This window comes from Varroa destructor, unplaced genomic scaffold (assembly GCF_002443255.2).
Source record: "Varroa destructor unplaced genomic scaffold, Vdes_3.0 BEIS01000007.1, whole genome shotgun sequence".
Lineage (NCBI taxonomy): Eukaryota > Metazoa > Arthropoda > Arachnida > Mesostigmata > Varroidae > Varroa > Varroa destructor.
In genome coordinates this window covers 31442770-31467873 of record NW_019211460.1, presented here as the reverse complement: position 1 = coordinate 31467873, position 25104 = coordinate 31442770, and the positions used below count along the sequence as shown (strand labels likewise).

The following is a 25104-nucleotide window of genomic DNA, read 5'->3' as shown; positions in this document are numbered from 1 at the left end:
AGTTGAGTACTTAAATAGTTTTACTAACTATTTCCTATTAACTCTACCTGTGCTTTACGTCACTACAGCATCATTCTGTCACTGCGACTGCAGATGCCTACAGATGTCGAAGGCCCAGCCGTTAATCTGGCGTATCGGGCACCCGTTGCCCGCGTTTGTTAAGCTCAAAAAGCAAACCTGCCACCAACGTCAGTCAGCTAAGTGCGGAACTAATTCCGCAGTAATACTTACCGCAACTTACTGTCGTTGCTTTCGCCCGCTTGTCAGAGTAACTGACGTGTGCAAAATCTCAGATTAAGCTATGGGGTACAACGACTATCTGCTAGGAGTGTTATAGCAGTCACAACGACCCATGTAACTACCATTTAAAAATTGGCGACACGAATGGCCAACCTGCCAACAAGACAACGGCACGATACAATAGAACAATGATGATACGCCTAGGGATCTTTCACCAGGTGCCAACGCTCTCCCGGCGAAACTCTCGCTGCCGCCATTGTTGGTCGTTAGGGCAGTCGTTATTTTACTAGCTACCCGTACTAGTAGCGTTTGCAGTAGCAGCACCACCAATAGCCATAGAGGAATTGTATAACCGCAATAGCGGTAGTGACTAGGCAGGACGCTGCACATGGTAAAGCAATAGACAAAATATCATACGACTGACGTCAAATAGAGCGAACTGCAAGGTGAACGATCAAACAAGTGAGCGGAGTGACTTTTGCAGCCAATGGATACTCCACGTCGGCGGATCAGTCATACTTCTCCGCACAAACAGGATATCCATAACAAATGAGGTTTAGCTGATAGTAGGCAAAAGCAAATGATTGGGAGAAAGTCGATGGTGCGAGGAGAAACTGGCAAACGAAACGGTGGACGAAGGACAGTCAATGCAAGATTGATAGCTATGCCCATGACTTCAATGTCTCCTTGTTCCTCACGACGGCGGAATGCGGTTATTGGATAGTAAAGGAGAACGTAACGCTGACGACTAAGCCAACCAACTTTGCCCAGGGTGCCGTACAATTGATTCAATTAAATACTGTTGTTGCTCTTGATAACACTACTAGTGCTAGTTTCATTACTGATGCCGATACGCGTAGATGTCGACGTAGCAATGTCATCCCGCTCTCGAAGCCTGTAGAACTACTGTGGCTTAAACGGAACATGCATTTATCAGAAGACAGAAAAACGAGAACATAACAAAAATATGGCATCGCTTCGTTTTCGTTGTAGTTGAAAGCACTCTCGTAAACGAGTAGTTTTATAGATGCATACACTGGGCATGACAACTTACTGATCAAATTGCCAGTACCTACCAAAGATAAACGTTCCAAGTTTGACGTCCGGTGCAACTGTCAAGTATTCAGGGAGTGCTGATACCCACTGCTATGTTAATTTAATTAATAATAGTGATTGGATATATATTCCTGTTCTCAACGTACAATGCACAGCTAGAACGAATATTATAATTATAGACCTATCGGTTATTGCACACGTTCTGCATCATCGCGCTATTGTACTCACAAAAAATCGTCCTTTTAAACTCAAAGTCAGCCCTCGCTTCTGATCTGTGGCTTCTGCTGTTCAATCATACGGGCCGCTGTTTTGCTCTTCTTACTTCGTTTAACGTCACAATCTAACCAACCAATTCACGGTTTCGTGGAATTATACGCTATAAAGAGCGTTGTAATTTCTCTATCGTATTTTTCGCGTGTTAATAAATGTTTCCCTTATGTCCTTCCCCCTGACGGCCACGGCCCAGCGTGCATTCCCCAGTGACCGTTGGGCAAATCGCATGAATGCGAACGCTTCGTTTGCCTCCAGCTGTAGGAAGATAAGCGCGTCTAGCTAGAAAATCGGCGGATGTAATGAGTGTCTATATGCTCGTCCTTGTCGTTGAAGTCGAAGGTTTTAGCCGTTTGGCCGTTGTACCGTAGACAACCGTTTGAACGGTTCGTCCGATCAAAGAGCCCCCACCTTCGCTACGGTCACCGCCGCCCCAACAGCAGCAACAGCTTTGTCGTTGCTATTCATAGGAGTTGGCTTCTACGCTCAATGACGCTCGTCATCTTCTGTTGAGTGCCCTGCACGTTCAACGTTTAACGAGAGGAAGAACGTTCAATAGAGTATTGTCCGTTTTTCTCTGTTATTGCATCTTCTGTCTCGGTTTAAAAAGCGGACAAGCAGGCCAAAGCCCATCTTTCACCTGTAATCTTCGTATTTCCTTTATTGGGCTTCGTCTTCTTCTAGCGCTTAGCCGTTTTGATCGCGAGAGAATCTAACCGTTCCCGATGTGCCAATGTTCGCATAGCACGAAATCAGCAAAATGATGGCACCAGCAACATCCGAAGCAGCAGTCTAGTGAAAAGACTCCTTGTAAATGGACCATTTGCCCCTCTTTCGCCGTCACTGCCGCCACCAAACCCGCAGGACTTTTTCGAGGATGGCAGAGAGAGAGAGAGATTTGTAAAAGTGGAACAACAAAACGAAAATACTCATCACTCAATACCCAACCCATCAGACGCCGTGTAAGCCGGACTGAGACGCGCCTGTTTGTCGAGTTGATGTTGCTGCTATCGTCGGTCGTTCCACTGTCGATACATGGATGCATTTATGCTCAAATGACCCTGTCCGATATGTCTATCTAACGGCCCATCGTCTATTCGTTTTCGTTATGAAGGTGACTCTTGAGCCCACAACTACGAGGCTATCTCGCCACCACTCTTCCCCATTATCTCCAACGTAACTCGGTTGATGTCCATTACGAGTGTGGAATGGGCAGTGATGCTGACACTCGAAGAAACTCTCTGTCGCAGTTCATCAATGAATAGAACTGAGCTTGTTGCGCCTATTGTTACACCGTTGGCGTGCCTGAGCGCGTCGATTTGCCCCTGCCCAAATTCATTGTGACATTATAAGCGCCGTTCGCTGATGCGCTTGTATAAATGACGTTGACTTTACGTCCAACAGCAACGGCTTATCCATTCCGAGTTTTGATATGAATGAGTGTACTTGTAAAAGAAAAAAGAACCAACCGACAGGGGCAACAGCAACCGTTTCACATAGAATCTATGAAGAAAACAGAAAATATGAACAGAGCGCTATGTGCGTGTTGCATTACCATTTGTTATGTTGGCTTTCAATGGCACGCGACAATTTTTTTCGTAAGACAGTTAAGGTCAACGGATTATTCGTAGTACCTTCGAAACTCACACAGTCTAGTCTTTACTCGACGCATGGTCCTGCCGTTGTCAGTGTTCTGTTATATGTAATACCCTATATATATATATATATATATATATATATATATATATATATATATATGAAAAATTTATTTATAGCCGAAATAATCTATGTCTAGTTGCTACCGCGCCGCCATCCGCTAGCTGACTCAAAGATTCTTTTTGATTTACTTTTTATTCTTTCTTCTGCATACCGCGCTCCGTAACCACAAAAAAAATTCGGAGTGAGATATCACATGCAGGCCGTTGTTGGTCGTGGTCCTTCCATGCTTTGCCTGGGTCGACTATTCATCCAGACGCTGTGAAACGCTGGCGAACGGTAGTCGAGCGCGGCGAACGTTGACTCGAAGACTGGATCGAGCAAGTGGGTTGATTGGACCATATATGACCACATGCGCGGCCATCGAGTTCGTACTGACTCCTGTTCGGGATCTGAAAATATAAGGGCCACACAAACAGCCGACAACAGCTAGCCATCCTAACGCTGTTGTTATCATTTAACGAGCAGATAGAAAATCGACGGGCCGATGCTGAGGTCAGATTACAGAGACGCTCGCAGAAAAGCGCGAACAAACAGGAAGACAACAAACCCGAATACTTTAGCAGTGATTCTTCTGCCGCTGCCGTTGCCGTTGCTATTTAGATTAAGTGGAAACAGCAAAAGGTCAGAACGAACCAGGTGAACCTTCATGTAGGTAAACCTTGCAAACGGACAAACAACTCCAGAAAAATGTTTTTCATGTGAACGAATACAAACGCAATAGATAAATAGAAATATAGATTGCATTTTTTACAACATACAGTAGGATATAGAAATCGTATTATGACATATAATATTGGCTGCACGTTTGCTAATTTGCCAGATACACTTTTGGATGGTTAGATTTGGATGGAGCTGGACTCTAAGGTAGATGAACGGGGGGGGGGGGGGGGCAGGAACAAAACACGGATAAAACAACCTCCAAAAATTTTGCCCGTTAATTGGGTTCAGCCAGTAACGGCTACGATTGGTTGTTTGCAGTGCGTTGCTGGCACAAAGAGCGCTTTCATTAATTGAGCCAGCCGAAACACAAACCGTTGGCCAAGTCGATTTCCAGCCGTTCTAAATAGTTCAAATAAATACAAATGCTTGCCTGAAGGGATGGCAGCGACAGATTGTATTGCAACATTCGCGCTTATTTATGAATCTGCGTTCAGACATTAAACTGGGACAGCCCCCAAAATGAAGCGTAGAGTTCTACCCTGCAAGGAGAATTTAGTTTGCTAAAAATTCATTAGTAAATTTCGCATCTAAGAAATGTCCATGATCTCGACTGTGTCAACATCTGTCTGCAGGTCTTATTCTGTCTATATTCTCTGCTTTTGTTCTTTGAGCTTCACATACCACACATATCCTTCACGTCAAAGCTTAAAATTGGTACAGATTTCATTCACCCACAATGCAACTGCGTAGCTCGTATCTTTCTGCAGGTTTTAACCGCTGAAACTGGACGGGTTCTAGGGTGGCCGGCCGACTGCCTGTTACTAGCCTATTCCACTGATACATACACAACGTATCAAGCACGCTTCTATTCTGATTAAATGTTTCTTTAAAATATCGGCCATTTTCCATGTTAAATCATAAACGTTTATAAATAGTTTTATATTCCATTTTTTTTCGTTAGAGTCCCCTCCGCTTGTTCTATATAACCTTTCCTAAAAAGAAGGTTGCGGACTACTTTCAAAATCCTCGTGTTCCTTATATTTGGTCGACATATACAGGTAGCGTTAAATGTTTGTTTGGGTATCCAAATGCAACCTCTGCGCTGAAACTTTTTCATTTTACGACTGGCACCGTGTAAGTCGAATATAATTAGTAGTCGAATATAACTAATTAGTTTTCAGCCTTTTTTGGTCTACGTTCCCGCGTCGTTAGGTCTATGAGTATTTTTCATGCAGGCTTTTCGATCCTGCGAATAGGGAGCCCTGATCTGCTGAAGCATCGAACCTACTAATCTATGAAGCCAGCCACTCAGCGGTGGCTTCATCTTTTAGGTGATTGATGTCAGTAGATTTTGAATTATAACGTTTTCGGATAACTACCATTTTATGGTAGTAGAAGGTTTAAAATATACAACCTTCAAAGCCAGAACCTTCCTTCTGTTGCATGCTGATGTTCACGGCTTATGTCCTACCCCGCTCTGATTGTTCTCTTATACATTCTAACCTGTGTGGGTCAGCATTAAAGATTCCTTCGATGTCCTGCCTACCTTTCTCTACTTCATAGCATAAAAAATACTTATCTATGTATTGCAATCTAGTATTATGTGTTTTTATTTAATATCTTCTCTTTGATCTAACTATTCGCTGTGCCAGCGCATAGGCCACTTGCTGAAGGAAAGACATTGAAACCTATACGCGTACCAAAGTAGGAATTCTCAGCATGAACTCCCGTAGCACGTATGTAGATGGTAGTGAAATCGAACAAAATGAAGGAAAGTCAATTTCCCTGTTGAGCAGACGGCCGTTGAGCCTATCCGTGTATTGTTGCAGGGTTATTTCATTGAGAACAGGTCTTCAAGTGGAAGCCATTTCAGTCACTTCCGTGGCATTCGTTTGCAAATGTTCCTGCCTCGTATCCTTCGGCTTATCGCCATGAACATGAATAAAGCTCTGATTGACCCATTAGAAATTGTAAAATTCGTTGGTGGCGACTACTATTTATATTGGTAGTACTCATATACAGATAAAATAAAATGGATATTGCCATTTAATGCGTGGACGCCAACCGGGACAATTATATCAATACAGATAAACAGGAGTATTGGTCAGCTAGCGGACTTGGTGTTCGTCGGTTGATCATGACGCCTTCCGAGTCATAATATTACGTCGAGCTGAAGAATCGGAGATTTGCCTGGTCCGTTGGCTGATAGTAAATAGATGAAAACATTGCTCTCTGATGTATAAATCATAACAGCAAGAAATGATCACACCTACTCTTATATTATATCATCCACCCACAGTAGCCGTTAGGCGCGTGGGTTCGCGTTAGGCCAGCAAAAAGGCGCTTTGTTGCAGGAATAGAACAAATCGTACATCGAATGTTTATGGAGAGTTGTTAGTGGGTGAATTCGGTCTAAAAGAGGGATTTTCCAACTCTATTCAGTAATCTGTCTGTCGTCATACGACGGACCAACACCGACGTACATTTATCGCTATATTGCGGATCGGATTAGCTTATAGGTCAATCATGTATCCATCAATATTCGACACAATTTAAATGGTGCCATGCCACACAGAAGGGATTGCCAAAGGTGATCCAACAATGACAGAACAAAAAACAGGAGTAGAGCTATCAGCTGCTTTATAATACTTGTTGCAATATATGCGGAGCTTCAACTTCTTAGGACAACCGAAATAACCGCGTCGGCCGTAAACGCATTATCCTTATAGACGTATAAGGGTCTGTCGTGAAGTATGGCCAGCGTTTCGTTATTGGCAGGAGGAAACCTTACAATACCGTTTGTAACTTACAGTTAGCAAGAATGATTTTTACTACTCGTCACAACATAATAGATCTCATGGCTAAAGCCTGTACTTAATAATGAATGCCGCAGTTGAATAACATAATGCCCTTGCAAACACTTTGAGAATCATATTGGCCGAAAGCCATGTGGAACGTTTAAGGAATAGCTTTCTGAAAATAAAAAGTAGACAGAAAAACATCACAGTCAAGGTAGCCGGCTTAAATCTACTGACACCGTAAGAGCAGAAGCAAAAGCAGCGACGGAGCGTTTCGTCCAGATAACATCTCAGCTTTGCAGTTTCCGCAAAGCCGGTTGAAAATGATGTATATATAATAGCAAACCTTATTTCATTATGAGCAGTGACGGAAGCAGAACAAACAAACTGAAATCCAAGAATCTTGTCTCTTTTAGTATAAAAACGGCGCATTCATTAAGTTGCAGCTATGGAAGATCTCCCCTGGTTAATGAATACCAAGAAAAACTTGGTAATTTCCACATGAATGATCAAGCATGCAATACGATATAGAACATGTAAAAATTAGTTTGATTAAAAACATAGTAATAAACCTAAAAATCGACTCATTTCGATGATTTCGGTCGAGTAGCTGCCTAAAATTATGTTTGCCAGTCTTTTTTGTTTAATATCTAAAAATTTAGGAAACCGGCATTCAGGAATAATTATGTTTCATATTGCGACAGGAACATGTTGCTCGTGGACGCGCATATACAATATCGAACGTATTAACTGCAATGCTGATAACAATCTCAAAAGTGGCTCGGTCTATCGTAGGCATCCACCTTGGACTGGGGTTGGACGATCGATTGGTTACCCAGTGCTCTACATCATAACGTTAGCTGTCAGATTCCAAAGCTGTGGAGGGTATGGTGTTCGTTCTTATTTTCTATCGATGAGAGGCGCCACAGATTTCTAAAAACTCCCATCTGGCATTTGCAAAGGTCCAAGCAGTTCGACCCGGCTACTGTTTCTATTTTGGTCCGTGTGCAAACGGTCTAGGTACAGCAAACTTAACCGTTGCGCCTCTTGGTGGTGCTCTCTGCGTTTGGTTCCGTTATTCAGCGCTTTGTTGTTGTCTTCTGCCGATCGACGACGTTGCCGGAACCAAGATGATGTTCGTTGACAAAGCAGAAACCGCAATAACAATGAGGCAACAATATCAAATAGAAACAAGTATGAATCGGCTAGAGGAAACAACGTGCTGATCAGATAGCTTGGAGCATTTTCAATATAGTTTTATTTTCTGTATTGCCGAAAATCGCACCTGGATCATGTCATAACAAATAGCAGGCAGAGGCTAGTCTTAACAAAAACTATTACGACCACTTCTCGACAGACAAATTTAGGGGTAGCGCTCGCATAAGGTCGAATTGCTGAAAGAAAGCTGCTTTCATTATGAAGTCAATGCGCCTCTCACTGGTCATGATCTGTTAATCAAAAATCATGCGGAAGACCTACTAGATGGTTATTGCAGGTCAGTGGTGTTACCCTCCAATATAGCCTACCCCTATCGCGCCGCGTTTAAGTTCCTTTTTCACAGTTGATTTTTTCCTTCCCTTTCTCTTGGCGTTTAGTCTGGCGGCAGGTAAGCATCCACCGACCACTAATGGACATCTACGAGGGGCCCATCTCGGATTCGTCGTCATCATCAACGGCCTCATCTCGGTCTTTCTGCTGTTTCTGCCATGTTGGTCTACCACTTCATTTGCAGCAGTCCGACACCATCAGCATCAACAACGTCGATAGTAGTACCTATTCTTTTCGTCTTTTCACTCTGCCTTACCAGCAACATAAGTTGCCTTTGGTTAGACACTAGCTAGCCAGCTCTACGACTATGAAAGTCATGGGCTCCTTTTCTACGTTGGTTGCAATAGAAGATCAAGCAACAGCAGCAGAAGGAGAAACACCGTTCCCCATAGCCTCTTTCCGTTCGCGCTACCACCGCCGCTGCCGCATCGAACAGAAAACATGCACTGGCCGCGCGCACACCATCCCACCAACCCATCACCATCTTTTAGCGCTGATGTGGCTGCTGCTGCTACCACATTTTTTATTGATCTACTCTCCTGTTTTTGCCGCTGCCGGCCTAACGTTGCTGTTCTGACGAAGAGCTCAGAACGTTTGGCCATGGCAAGCGCTTGGATCGGCTAAGGAACGCAGCGGCGATTCTGCTGTGACCCGCCGACCGACCGACCGACCGACCGTCTACTTGACGTAGATGAAACAGCTTGCCTCGCATCGCACCGGGGCCTCTCAAGGGTCAAGGCCCTCCTCGCCCCGTATATTCCCCCCACTACCCCCTTCCCCCGGCCCGGCCCGTTGCCTGCAGGCGGCCATCTACCTCGCGCGACTACCTGATCTTCTTTCTTGGGCTCGCAACCCTCACTGCCTTTTGCGCTTCAGATCGGGATGGCTTGCTCGATCGGTGGATCGCTGGCTGACTGACTGACTGGCTGGCTGGCTGGTTGACTTGGAGTAGATACGTGCTCCTTTTCCTTTCTTATACATCTTGCTTCTGCCGCTGCCGTTCACGAAAGCCAAAGGCGAACGAAAAAAGAAAGCCAAGCCGGCCCTGCTGCGTCACAGAGTCCAACGAAACGAATCAGGGACCTTCCGTCTGATTATCTCTTCTGTAAATTACCACCGAAAACCATTGCCAAGCCTAATGTCGAGGTTAACACTCGGGTGGCAGCACTCGACTGCTGTCGTTTCGACGTGTAAGCTTAAAGTTTATTAGTAATTAGCAAACAATCGTATACCATTATTGCTATACACAGCGGTCGTAGGTACTTCAGTGAGAGCCATTGCTGCTACGTCGAAGTTTATCAAGCGTTTCCTGAAATTCGAGGTAGTTGATAAAAAAGAAAACAGAAAAATGACTTTGGATGCACGAAATAATAACGTTACTTAAAGGGAAAGATAGCCTCGTCAAAAGCTAGGAGATAATTAAGGCAACGTAGGCACTGGATAGTTAATGCAGCGATCTATGCATGTATGTTCGTGACGAAAACCTGGATGGATTAAAGAGAACTTTTACTAAAGAAAACGCAAACAATCAACCCACAATTTATCTCTTTTTAGTGCTTTTATCTTTATTTCTTGGCAGATAGTACCGTGCCGGTGAGAGGCACTATCATGGTAGTCTGTGGGATTGACATAAGCATTTCGTAAATGTAATAACTTTTTTTTTTAGTTTGCCACTGCTGTTTACGCTAAACAATGCTTCGATGCTAATAATAATTCGAAGAAGTATAAAAAAAAACTGGTCCAATAGCAATGGGGAACGGCAGGATTCCTATAACTAAAATGAAACAGATGCTGCACATTTAATTTCTATGAATCAAGGCCCTTCCCTAACTACGAAAAGCAGCTGGCTTTTTAAGAGCAACTTCATTAGAGCAGAAAGAATACATTTTGAGATGTACGCCTCGTGACGGTTCGACATAGATCCTATTCATCAAATAATGGTACAATTTAGGTTAGCTTAAGTAAAGTATACCTGACACCAGAGTACCCTTTGTATCATGCAACATGGGCAGCTCTACGTGGCACCGAACTGATGGTCAGTCACGATCCGGACATAGTAATCTATTAAGGCCGGCCTAACTCGTATATGAGTGCAAATCGATAAATTCCGTCTTATTCAACATCATTTTAGCCCAAAGCGCAGAAAAATCGCGTATGATTGTTCCCAAAGCAATTGCTTGTTACAAAAAGCGCGTTCGAAAAACCCCAACATTGAGCGTTCGTAGCAGTGAGGATATCACGTCTGTTTTGCTGCTATTGCAGTTGTATCTGATATCGACACTTCAAACGGACAACGCTCTCAAAAGTAAACAATGCTAGATTAACGTGCTCCACCACTTGGAGGCTTTTTTTTTTGAATGAAAACGGTGTAGAAATGGCAGAATTTTCAACGATCAGGGTTGCACCGCTCATTAACCAACTGGTCCATCAGCGCGAATAATAGAGCAAATATCTATATACGACGACGAAATTGCTTGCAGTAATGTTTTGAAAGACGTCAGCTAACGTGACAAGACGTATTTCTTTTTTCTTCCCACTGTCACAATTCGCTGCAAGATCAACCGCATCGAAAAGCAAAACAGCTGACTACATTTGGCAGAAAAGGATAAAACCTGCTCTTTTGTGTAGCTCGCACCGGCCGCTGCAGTCTCGTATTTTTCCATAGTTAACCTGAACATAGAAGATAGAAGATTTTTTTATCGTGCTTCTCCTTTTTCCCTTATTCTTAGCACACGAGATATTCTATTTCATTCATATTATTATTCGCAGCCTGCGCAGGAGTCAACTAGTTGTTAGACTAGCTGTCAACTAGCTGGTTAGAGCGTTTTTCAACGAAAATTTATTTTTCCATGTTTGTTTTTTCGTTACCATCTGTTCCTTGGCAAAATCGCAAGGGTTCCCCTGCGGGCGTATTTTGTGAAAAAAGGACTCCTATTCGTTCGTGCCAAGTATAGCCAGCTGTTCTGATGTAGTTACTGCTTGTAACGATTGAGATAGTTCTGGTGATGGTGCTGCCGCCGCTGTTATAGTGGCGGATGTCGTCAATGACGGTAGAAACGTACGTGGAGCCCGAGATAGATTCACGCTGCTTGTGGCGATGGCCACGGTACACTGACCAGTGTCGACGTCATCGACTATGGAGAACGACAATAACAACAATGACCACAGCAGCAAAGGCAACAGCAACGGTCACCAATAGCGGCGATCACGAGCACCAGAGCAACGACGCGAAGCAGTAAAAAAGGTTCCACAGGAAGTGATAAGGTAGCAAGCCAGCCTGTTGCGGGTCATATTGCCTACATCACAGCTATACGTTTTTCCAGTTTAGATCTAGCTAGTCGGCAGGCTGAGCTGACTATCCCAGCGCCAAGTACCAATCCGCTCTAGTCCCACCGGTAGCAGCCAGTAGGGTTAAGGTACCAATCGACCAGCTCCTTTTCCTCTCCTTTCTGCAGTGTTACCCTGCTGTGGCGTTCCTGGCAGCAGCAGCAGCAGCCGATCCTACGCAGGCAAACAGGCTTATGGACACATAAAAGTGGGTTGTTCTTAAAATGACAACGGCGGTAGCAGCAGCAGCAGCCGAAAAAACGCTGCTCATATTAGCACAACGCACAGAAAGCGAGCTGTGCTAACTCCGGTAGCCAATTAAACGTAAAGCAACCAGCATCACCTCAGATGTACATGCGTGTGAGTGTATGTGCAGCTGGGCCGATTGTACAATCATTCCGTGCCGCACCATAGACGCTTTCATTGTATCAGCAAGCCAGCCAGCAGCTAGATCGACAGCGAAGACAGCCACTTCTACCGCGACAATATATCTGACAGCAGTGTCACCAAGCACGACACAAGTCAAATGGCAACAACAAACGGAACCATTATTGCACGAACCGACTGACGGCTCGACAGCTCTCGTTGGGCAAACGGGCCCGTTCATTTCGCTAACACTAGTGCTGCCATATAGTGCAAACGGTCGCAACAAAATAAAAGAGGGCCTGAAAAAAGGATACAGATTGCTTCGCTAGGGCCGCTGCAGCTGCCGTTAGATCGGTTGCTGAGGCCGTAGTCCACGGTGATTTGCGTTTTGATAAAGCACCTTGAAACGAAGAATCTGCTGAGACGACGCCACGCAGATGCTATAATAATAATAGCGCTCCTAAGAGCAAGCGCAGTCGTCTGAATGTTTGAGTAACCGTCCGTTTTGAGATCAGTGTTTAAGCCTATCTATCTATTTACAGTCGTATAAGTCTCGTTTTATTAGAATACTTGAATCTTCCTAGGTTAAGGTTTGCCTTGAATTTTATAGGATTCCGTCAATGTTTAGTCTGTAGCGACTAAACATCGGTGCTCTAACGGATCGACCACAGCTAGCGGCCCGATATGGTCGATTATCGTTGCTGATTACATGGATGGCTCCACCAAACCAGTAATGTCCCGTGATAGACCAGTATCATCTATCGATATGGTCAGCAACAATATCGTTAAATGTCATAAAATGCATCGTTTCCTCTATAACAAACCCACTTGAAGTTTTTTATAGTTAGCGACAATAGCTTTCGTAGTAGTCTATGGCCACAAGAAGATTATGGCCACCATATACATACGTGCGTATACTGCAACAATGACAGCAGCAGCAACAAAGCTCTACGCTGTACGCAAATAACATTTAAAAACGTTACGATTTAAGTACCTGATAACAGCCGTTTTTCACAGATAATTTCATTGCGTGTCGAGCAAAAAATAGCGCGCATTATGAAATAAATATAATATAAATAAAATAACGAATGCTGCCGTTCACCGCAGACGGTTTCAGGAAATAAATGAAGAGGTGACGTGATTTCAACGTAATTGAACGACCGTTTCGGTGTGTGTAACGGTACCTAAATTCGTGCATATTGTGTATTTCACTCAAGTATGAGCATTCTCAGACTAACGGCGGCGTCGCCTGTTAACTACGACCCAAATACCGTACACAATTGTCTGTGTTTATAACGAATGCGGCTACACACGTTCTATTATTACAAAAATATGCTCTCTTTCCTCGGTGCCCGCCAAAAATGGTGACGGTACCATGGAGCGGCGCTATTCCTATTATGCCGCCGTCGTTTATCCGTTCTTGGGGATCTGTATTATGTATTTTGTCATTAAAACCTAATATACTGCAGTTCCTTTATTACCACCTTTTCCTCTCCGGGAACACAATGGGCTAGAGAGGGAAGCAAACGCGGCAGGTTTAGCCTGAACGGGGACATGTTCTCTATAATATTTCTATGCCATCCTTTCGTGTACTGCTTTTATTTCACATATTGTATTCGATCACTACATAATGTACACACACACTCACGGAGTCACACAGATACACACCTAGATTTGGCAGTTTATCTTTCCTTCGTCTAGCTACGGGAACTATCGCAGTGCTAGCCAGATGTCATGGAATTTAGTGCAGAAAATACTTATGCTGAGTTAATGCCACAGAAGACATGGCCGTGGCGAAGGGATAAAAACATTTGGAGAAAATTGATTTATTGTTCGTTTACGCATGCACGTACTCTTTCTTTATACTTTTGTCGGGCTTTCTGCTTACCTCTCGTTGTTTTTATACCCAACTGCTATACTTGCATTATCTGTGTAATGCACTGTTGCTGTGGTCATTGGCCGGCAGCCACCGCTGCGAAAAACCGGCCTTTTCACCAGCAACAAACACCATCATGATTCGTATCTCGTTTTGCCGTAACTTTTGCAGCATTGGAAGAAAGTCAACTTGTCTCTTCCTTCATGACAATGCCACCCTCTTTCCACCTAAAATCTTTCTACGCTGCTACGGTTGTCGCGCTTTTAGTCTGTGTGAGACAAAGCCCCTGTAAACCCCCTTTATTAAGCCATATAAGTTAGCCCTAGAACAGTACAGGAAGGAGCACCGCAGAGCCAGCTGACATTTCAGCACACGCTCACCCAATCATCAACAAAACTCAGCCAGTGTTCTTTTGTCGATACAGCAGCACTATTTTGCGATGATCGGCGCCATGGCAGCAGCTTTAAATTCGTGATCCCGCGAGTGCAACACTGCAGAAACGGCAGGCTATGGAATTATAGAAAAAGTGAACGAAGTAGCAACGTTGGACATGCTCGATTCGTGCATCGCTTCGCCAGCGTCGGCAGTACACATCCTGTGCAGGTTTTGATCGCGGATCTGTCACTGCAAACGCTGATGTTGCCAGAGAATGAACACGGTTACGGGAACCAGTGTGTTACACCATACCAGTTCCTGCCCAGCAGCAGCAGGAGCAGAAGTCGTCGACGATCTCCCTGGCGATGGCGAACACAGCCTCGACTGACAATGACAACATTGAAGGACGAGGCCAGTAGCTGTTCTGACGTGGTACACCAGCGCACCAACCATCAATGAGCTGGACCATTACGGCAGACTGCAAACGCTAAGCAGCAATGATGATGACAATAACAACAATAGGCCGAAAAACTACTACGGCATACATGGCGCCATCCACATGGCGTGTTAGTAATACAGACGACCTCGTGCTGTTGTTGAGACAGATCTCTCCGCTAATAGTTCTACGGTCGCCTATGGGAAGCAAATAAAAGCGAGGTATGTTGAGTAAAATTAAGCCATTCAATATAGGGCATATTTCGACAAGCGGTTCGTGAGGCATCACGGCCAGGCACCGCATTGTAAATGCGCAGGGTTTGAGAGCGATATAGCGATAAATAAATAAGTGAACAAATCAATAACTGAAGTGGGCAACGGGTGGCTGATAAAGCCTGCAAAAGCTAGCTAGTCTATAGTAATAATTTAAAATATATAAATATGAAGTCATGAAAAGTTGAGTTTTCACTCGGATCAAGTGACTGTCTAGGCCTATAATAACAATTACCCATAAACCGGTTTCGAATTAGATAACCTATAACAATGTGCTAATGTAACGGTAGCTAAGATCTACAAGATGAGAAACCAATGCACACATTACGTTATTCCCACGAATGGTCCTTCTTTTTTTTTTCATTCGAAGTTATTCTCACCTTAGCCTTGTCCTGTATATTTTAAGTCTCCAGTTTTAGCGCAAAAATATGTAACAAATTTTCTTTTTCGGCCTTTCATGTTTCTTTGATTTCTAGAAATAGAAAATCTAGTTCCGTCTATTGCTACCTTTTTCGGGATTTGTGTGGCCGAGTACAAAATTGTCGTCATTACAAGCGTGAACGCAGCGTCTGGACAATCAACCGCACCGCCCTGGAAGCCAACCACACTCGTTTGTCAACGACGCACGAACCCCATCCCCGTGAACTGGTCAGACAGCCGAACAAAGAGCCGATTCGTTGTACTTTTGCTACGCTATAGTATCCTGCTACCGCTGCTTAGCACGATGTTAACTCATCGCGTTCGTTGGCTCTTCCGTCTCGTTGATTCGCTGGTTCGTTCATATTCGGAAATTCGGAGACGACAAAGCAGATTATACATGCACCTAGCCGGCCGCCCACGTTATAGCGTCACCAGTGCCGCCATCAGCAGTAGCAGAACCATGAAATCTGACGTCGGTCGCCGGCGATGGCATAGCATAGCCGATTGAACCGAATGAGACGCAACAGTCTAAAGGAACATCCGTAAGAAGGAGCGTACCCAACAGCAAGCCAATGTTGCCGGTACACTACGCAGGGCGATGGACTACTATAATGCGATATATAGATGTGAATAGAATGCTTCATCCAGCAATGTTTACAACTCGTATACGGACGGTTCCAGTCGGCAGGCATTCGCCAATCATGTGAAAGAATACCATATCGCTTATTTTATTCTGTGTTACTGCCGCTGTTAGCAGCCCGGTAACGTTTGAAACGTGGTAAGAATAGGACAGAACAGAGTAGCGAGCACGACAACGGCTGATCCGTAAAAGGAAGAGATACACACGTATCAAAAGCCGAGAAAAGCGAGTCCCAAAAAAGAGAAATGATTAAATTTCAGTATAATTACAGTTGCTGCTGCTGCTAGCACTACTATTACCACTAAGCCTATTAGTTTCGGATACACGAAGTGTGTCCCACCAGTTATATCATCGCGGTGACGATGAAGATGACTGGTGATTTTCTTTGTCTTCGCCGGCTATTAAACACACGTTCGATAGCAGGCCTTCGACAGCGAATATAAGGACAGATACTGCAAAGCCCAACCTGTTGGCTCGCCCGCAACAGTTGTGCCGTCCCAGGCTGATTAGAACGGTAAACAGCAAACGGTCACAATCAAAGGGTGACGAAGTTTTGGTGACGTGGTCAGATTCTCCCTTCGGTATTTATTTTTCGACGAATCCTGTATGTATAGGACCCGATTGCAAAATAAAATTAGTCGTTTAGCCGTTCGTGAATCAGCCAGCTGCACGGTACGCGTACGTTTTGTGCGGTAGCCATACAAAAACTAAATCAATTAAGATAAGTGCAAGTTATTGGTGCAGCGCGTGCGCTAACCGTGTTAATCAGAATCGTGAATCGTACGTAAGAATACGATGATAGCTGATAAAGGCTGGCAAATACAATATCTGTATGTACTGTTTTGCCGTCTTTCGTGCTGTGTAGTGGAAAAAACCACTGACAGCATAACAGTAGCGATAACAAGTCTCCTGTCCGTGCTGAAGCTATGTCAGCGCATCCGACGAATTTCGTCTAGCCGGAGCAAGGAGTGAACGCGGGCCGTCGGCTTTAAGAAAAGACATGTAATATTTGATCAACATATTGAACAGTGTATGAATGAGACGATTATGTAGGAACGAACCACCTCGTTTTGTCAATTCAGCGGCTACTGCTGTGACAAGTTGCGCTTGCGGCTGCATGACATTACTGGAAAAAGTAGTCTTACATGCTACCCGCTGTTCCTGCATGTGAGCAGCTCTCGGAGACACACTGAAGGCGACAATGCTTTATTTGGTTTTAGCAACGCTGAACGCGGCCGATTCGGCGATGCGACGATCTCATATCAACAACGTCAATGTCGAAAACAGCGACGACAATAGTAATAGGCGCACATGAAACGTTCCCCATAGTGAACAATAGATTATACTAACATTGTATAGGTACCACACCGTGGCTAGCCCTCGACTAAAAAATAATAGCAATAACGTTCTTGCATTGAGCAGTAACGATAGGCTGAAATTACACTCACACTGTTACCAGCGATAACTGAATTATTAAGTCAACGAACGTAATTGCAGTCGACTGGTGAGTTACATGTTCGCTGGCTGATTTCGACGCCCGTCGCAACTGCTGGTGGCGACGGCGTCCGATGAAAACTTGAATGAGACTGCTGTTACTACTACAGTCCAGACAGCTGTCGCTGTTATTAGCATCGCTCAAGTTGCCGCCGCCAGCGTCTTGTGCGTCAGCTGCTTTTGCTACAATAACACAGCGGTCACATAGAGAAGTGCTGCGACAGGCCAGCTCTCGCGTCGTTGCATCAGGAACTTTCGACGCCGTATAGCGGCGGGGCAGACTAGGGTAATGCAACGCCACTGGAGCAGTTGTTGATAAACAGATCTGGTAGAAAGTGGTGGGGGGCCAGTATTGCCGGCGGGCATGGCGGCTATCGACTGTACGGCGACAAACTACGACAGTCCGTGTTAATCGTCACACTAAATACGACGAAGTCGTCGAAAATGATCAGCAGAGAAAACGTTTGCCGCTCTAACAACAAATGAGGCAAAAACCAACGATCAAGCATCATCAGAATAAAGTTGAATGGAGGAGAATAGGCCAGACGTCGCGTTACCTGGCACGAGAGTATCGCACGCCAAAACGTTATTGTCATTTATTAAAATTACACATAGCCCATTCGTACGTATCTTGCATCTTTTTGTTTACTTTCACACTTCGTCACGCATAGGCGGCAAAAATGAGATTCCGCATCAGTTGTTCGTACCGCAAACCAGCAATAATAGTAATAACAATACCATATCATATGACACGGTAATCCGTTCCTATTAGCCCCAGTTCGTATGCTAGCCAAAGTCACTTTTTGCCCTCGTGTTGCCTCGTGAAATTATTTTCATTTATTCTACCGCTGTTACAGCTCTCGAAACCACCATTACTACCTGCAGCCAGATACATTGCGTGTAACGTGTTCATCTTTACTTTGCTCATCAATCAGCTATACGATTCGTGCGTCCGGCCGTATCTGTCCGGCCATTAGCTTCACAAGCTTTTTTCTGTGCCGAAATCAAACGGCGGAAGCTACAAGCAGCCAGAGTACTGCAACTCGAATCAACAGCGCTGACCCGCTGCGAATCTTATCCCCCAACGTGGCAAGGAAGCAACGGAAAGGATACACATATGGCTCGGTCAACGCCGAACGGCAGAAGAAAGCTTCCCACTAGTTGTTTTTGCGTTATAATCTAACTGGCTACAGTATGGTCGGAAGTTGATGATTATAGCAGAGGCAACAACAGCGACAGTCTTACAACTGCTGATAATGCAGTTCGATGTAAGACAAAGGTGGACCTCTGACGCTTAATTTTTCGTTTTTTTTTTTTTTTTCTGCCAATATCCCCCTGTTTCATATTGTTACTGTTGCTTCTTCTGCGTGAATGAATCAACGTGGTATTGGCCGCTGGTGTGTTGCCAGTTGTCCGTCGAGCGGACGGACGATGGCCAACGGCATGAATGAATGAATGAATGAACGATTCACGTGGAGCTGACCTTTGTTGCTAGCTGACAATAGCAAACGGCGGCGGCAGCGACGAGAACCATTATGCTCACCGACGTCATCACTTACCACTACTGAATCAATAATCAACCAGTCGACTATGGCCGATAGCGACGAAGCTATAAATGGCCGCGCTAGTTCGATCTTCGAAGATGCCATCTTCTGCAGTCATATAGACAGGTATACATAAACGCTACACGCGCAGATACACACGTAACGTTTGACCATAGGAACGGCCACGAATACGAGCGTCCATATGTCAATGCCAGCGGCTCAGTGATGTCGAAAACAATCGCCGACAATTCGTTGCGGCTAATTAAACATAGCCGACTTGAAGCGATATGACTATGTCAACTGTTAGATTCGCAAGTGCTTACCGATGACCCGCGCACAGTTGAAGGTTCGACCATGGAACAGTTTCTTTCGGTCGACTGCCCACGTGCAATAACGACTCTTTTCCAGTCCCCTTTCTGCCCCTATATATACGCACAAAATAGTCGAATGAACAAACTAATAAGTGCACTTCCCTGAACTCCTCGGTCGTGATGTGCGCAACCGTATCGCCAAAAGCCATCACTGCTGCCGCTGTCATAGGTGTTCTTGGCATGCCTCGCTGTGCGCCGCGTAGATCGTCTGGCAGATCGCAGACGCAAGTTAAAAACGCGCGTTGCCGAAGTCTATATTGTTGCCGTCTGTGCAGCGGAATACCGGTGGGCATGCGGCCACAAAGCAGACTGCTTGCTACATAGTGGATAATCCACCAGACGGTGCTACCCATTGTAGACAGAGAAAAAGACGCACTCACCCAGCATAACACGTCCTCGCTAACGAGTAACAGCGGCAGTAGTCAGCGCTTTCTCAATACGATCTTTACTGTACTAATCACAAGTGTACGTATGCTACGATCAAAATAATTGCCACACAGATACACTGGCAAAGTATAAATGCATATCCTCATTATGGTTACTAGATCTATACTGGCAATATCAGTAATAACCTGGAAATACTCCGGCTAGAAAAGCCATACAGACGCTATCAACCGATAGCAGCAAAGGTAAGAGGCAACGACCACATATATGATTAGTGATTTCTAGCCGTACATGCATACTTCAAAATTCTTGCAGTATAGGCGTTGATAATTGCTAACCCAAATGTCCATAGTGCTCCGCTGTGTCCCGTCTGTCAATTGGGAAAGTGATCACGATAGGCCTTTGCGCCTATTTCGATCGCAGCAAGATTAATTACATTGATCTACCTCACAATAACGCATTGTGATACAGAAGAAAGTAGTTTTATAATAAATCATCGTCATCATCGATCAGGTGATCAGAAACTGTGATGATTTTCGTCATCTGTGTACATCGTTCATTCAGCTTGTCTTCAGTGATTGTTTTTCGTAAGATAATGCACAAAAAAACAGCATTTCTATTGGAGCCACCAAGTTTATTCATCGAGCTTTAACGGACACCTATATTGTTTAACTCTAGTCTTAGAATGATCCGATTACTCCAATTTACTCACATCTTGACGTAATCGAAAATCTTATAGTATGCTAGGATCCGATGTCCGAATTTTTTATGCTGGCCCATTTTGGTAAACGCAAACAATTTACTCGATTGTTTGATTTCAATGATTCGACAATAGATCTGTCTGTCAATAGGGTGTTCCTAAATTATTCTGTAAACACCGATTTCGGTTTAATGCGGTACACCATCAAAACTACACCCTGCTTGCTTCGGCTTCTCCAAAAACGTAGGATAAGATTTTAGAGGCTTCACCTACCCAACAATATTACTTCTTTTGGGCGCAAAAGCTGAACACTAGGTATCCACGGTACGTACACATGTCCATGGATGGACGTCATACGGACTGGTCGCACACAATGAATATATATTCAGATATCGAACTTCCTTTCGTCTTTTTCGATTCAAATAGGGCTATAGTTTCACTTTTAAATAGCCTCTTTTTCCAGCCCACATTTTTTTTGCTATTCTATATTGTGTTTACTCTCTTCGTGTGCGTTATCGCCTCGTCTCTACGCTTTTTCACAGGCCAGCACAACAATCAGGCTTTCGTTATAATTATTTGATTACGCATTTCAGCTATGATTCTTCTTTTCAATTTGAGAAAACATAGAATATATCTAGTTGTGTAAAACGAGTACAAACACCATGCCAACAGCATTATTAAGCCTGTCTACATATAAAGATACGAGTGTCTTTTTACCTGTTCTTCTATGCAATCAAAGTAGCGTTTATGGACATACCTTCAAGAATGTAAACACTGCTAACTCCAGCTTCATTTTGTAGACATCTGGCGACGAATGCTGCCATCGAATCCTGCTGTTGCTGTGACCCGGGTGTACACGTTGCCTCTTCATATAGTACGACAGGCGAATAGAGTCCTGCTAGAAGTCTGTCGCGCACTTCCCGGTCGGGTATAACTGTCCGTAAAGGCAGTCTGTTACCGAGCCGCCGTCTAAGGATGGCCGGACAGTGAACGTTAACGGAACCTCCGATCCGCCGCTCAGAATGGGCTAAGAATGGCCGGCAGTCAAGGATGAGGATGCGTTGCTCCGCGTCCTCAGCTGTTGTTGGGGGTACTGCGAGGTTTGTCACAGGCGCCCCCGCGCTCGTTGCCACCGCCGACCCGGTCGTAGTGTTTATTGTCGTCGCCGTCGGCGCTGCCGCTCCTGTCACTGAATTCGTATTTGTTGCCGACACAGTTCGCTGTCGCAGCGGCGACGCCAACGAATCCTCGAGATGGTTGCGCAGATTCTCGCACGAGAACGACAGAGCCATCACCACCTGGAACGACTGTTGATGATGGTGGTGGGCGGCCAGGTGTGGCCCGAGCGTCCCGAGATGAGGCCCCGGGGAACGCGGCGGGCCCTTGGCAGCACTACTTCCCTTGCCGCCACAGAGGAACATGCCAGGCGACTGCAGAAGCAGTGGCATCGGACGGCCGTCTCCGCAACGCTAATTGTACGGATGAAGAAGGACGACGGAAGTGGGGGCGGAAGGGTACAGAGTTTAAGCCGTGCTGGAGGATAGATACGATTCTGATTCGGCTATTGTGAGGGTGGACGATGTGATGGTATTACGTTGACATTTAACCCACTGCTTCGCTAGGGACAACTACGTACGTTTACAGTTCTCGAGAATGAACATTTGCAACGTAACAAGGATTTGCTCCGCCTTCAAACCATGTCAACAACATTCGTCCAAGACGACTAGACACCACGGCCTATTAGATCATGCAGCGTTCCGTCGACGCTGCCGCTGCTGCCGTTGCGGCCACCGCCGTTATCGCACAAATTACTGTAGAGACAAAAAAATGGTACAAATTTTGTACCAGATTGTATTTGCCAGACACAAAAGCACCACCGAACACGATGTCGCACGCCGTTGTTGTCCAGTATCGCGTTGATCCTGCTTCTGTGCTGGTTTCAACGATAGGCAACCAACTAAAACAAACAGCGATTCTACACGATTGATTGATTGACTGATGATTGACGATGATAAGCTACGACGTGATGCGGAAACTCTCGCGAGAATCGAACTCCTCGAGCGAGAGGAACTGAGACGAACGCAGAAGAAAAGTAAAGACATACGATACACCCTCAACAAGTAAGCACTCTCACGCACATTCTCTACACACGAATTGTTGAAGCTGTTGTAATAACAGTCACTATTACGATAGCAGTAATGATATCGCACACGAAGAAGACTAAACATCTACGGCTAGTAGATAATAGATACAGAGACATATCTCTGGCTGAAGATATTTTCACTTCGATATCACCAGCATTCAAAAAGTGCAGCTTGGTCTTCTTGCCTGTCCTATTCTGTTCACCTTCGTCTCCGATTAGCACTTAGCGCACAACCAGACACACTGGCTTACACAGCTTCGCTTCCGTTCGTCAAGAGGATCGATAGCTCAGCTTCGTTCCTTCAATGGATGCTGCTGCTGCTGCTGCTGCTGCTGCTGCTGCTGCGGCGGCTCGTAGTAGCAGCGATGATGTGAGCTGGCTGTAGCAATACAACAGGCAATTGGAGATAGCACAGCACGACCTATCTAACACTGCCGTAGATGCTGTGACCAGTCTTGTTCCCGTCACTGAGATGTAGTTGTGCTACCGAGACAGATAGATTCCTCACTAGCAAATGCTACATTCCCACACATCCCTACGTCGTATATATACATATATAGCTCGGTCTTTCTCACGTAGGAATTGCACCAGCACCAGCAGCACCAGTAGTAGCAGCAGCAGCAGCAGCAGCAAGGCACGACGACTTCACTGTTATATCACTGTTAGAACTTCTCAACCGCTGCGAATCTATGCAACTACGAAACGATGCCATATACGAGTAGGTCAACATTACACAGGACGATATCGCGTGTCACGTTTGTTTCGATATGATATGTAACATCGAGAATAATGCCTTTTTTTTATTACTGCTGCAACTAGTATCAGTCGAATTGTGTCGCGACGGCAGCGGTAATAGTCAACCATGTGATATTAGTGAAACAACTACGGTGATCGTATTAATGCTAACAATCATAATAATAGTATTTCGTATCGTAGCAGCGTTCACTACAAAGTAGTAACGTAGCACTGAATAGCAAACGAAATATGTAACACAGAAAAGCGTTGCTATAGTACCATTGAACTATATCCACAATGCGCGTAGCAAATAATCGCTTTGATGCACGATTACCATTTGGACCGTAATACCACGATAATAAGTAGTCAAAAGAACTGAAAACTGACGAAAGCTTGCTCGTTGTTTTTATTCCTTTTAACGATTATTTCTCGTCATTCGTCATCACTCGCCGCCATTGGCACTCAGGTTAGGGATGGATGGGTGGGTGTTTGGGTGGAGAGACAGGCTCACTGTAACCGTGCTAACGGCACAGCAGCATAAACACTACACACACTGACGACGAAGTCGACGACGAACCTTAGCGCGTCGCCACAATGGGCACGCGATCTACTCCGCACGCCGGCCACGCAACAACTGACGAACGGTGGGCTAACGCGAACAAAACACAACGGCGACAACGTGAGCCAGAGGCTGAGGGAGACGGAGGCAGCGGTAGCGGCAGCCGCGGCGCAACACAGACGGCGCTACTGGCTATGGCCGCTGCTGCTAGTACAGGCGAAGAAGGGTGAGAGGGGACGCCGCCTCCGTGAGCGAGACTAGATCCCCCGCGCGCCCAACGATCGACGGCCGATCGACTCAAGGGTGCTCACTCGGAGCAGTAGGCGAGGGTAAAAAGCCGGTCAGAGAAAAGCGGAAAGATTTAAAAAATGTCTTTTCATTACAACGAAAATAAAGTTCTACGTGCATGTGGGTACGAATTGTTTTAGTTGTAATAGTTAGCAACATAATGCTAAATCGTGACGCAAGTTAGCGTTTATAGTACAGGAACCGTGAAATAAGGCTTCATGGCTGTCCCTCGAGTGGATATTGGAGGGATAAAAACGCGAGTCAAGTTAGAAGTCAGTAGGAAGCAATGGAAAGCGACGTTTTGAGATACGCACAAACACTAACACGTGCGTACCAGCATCAATGCAATGTATCGGACATGGATTTGCGCCAAAAATAATAATGATAGTTTTTGTATTGTTTGCAAATATTTTGGAAGATCGTTTAATGCTTCCTATACAATACTAGTCAACTGGTTGTGCGTAGCGTACCTCGAGACTGTTCATCGAATAGGTGGACACAACCTGTCATCGAGGGAAAGGTGATTATAGACGGATGAGGCCGACAATTATCTTCTTTTCAGAAAGTGCTTTTCCTGTAAGATGCCTATAGCTTCAATAATTTAATTGCGAAACAAATAATAAATGTGGTGGCTTCACATCCCAAGAACCTTTTATCAAAATCAGTGTATCTGGTTTCGTACAATTATCCCTGCAAAACGTCTGAACACGATAAACGAAGCCCTCGTTTCAAAAGGTCAACGGAAGAGTGCGTCTTAATCCGGTTACTGATTTCGTTGTCAGTAATGCGACGATCCTTACCCTTGTTACCTTCGTCGTACCACATCTACGCCATCTGGTGGCCATATTTTCGTAGGATGTTACTTATCTACAAGGACGCTTAT

General features: G+C 45.0%; 1 protein-coding gene across 1 annotated transcript in view; it reads right to left on the bottom strand.

Annotated features, from left to right (window-relative positions):
• Positions 1-24045, bottom strand: part of LOC111255027 (dual specificity protein phosphatase 5-like) — a 67295-nt gene extending 43250 nt beyond the window's left edge. The window contains exon 1 of the mRNA XM_022816655.2: positions 21254-24045. Coding sequence (XP_022672390.1) covers positions 21254-21944 — 691 coding nt within the window. The 5' untranslated portion in view covers positions 21945-24045. The remainder of the gene's footprint in view (positions 1-21253) is intronic.
• Between the last annotated feature and the right edge of the window lie 1059 nt (positions 24046-25104).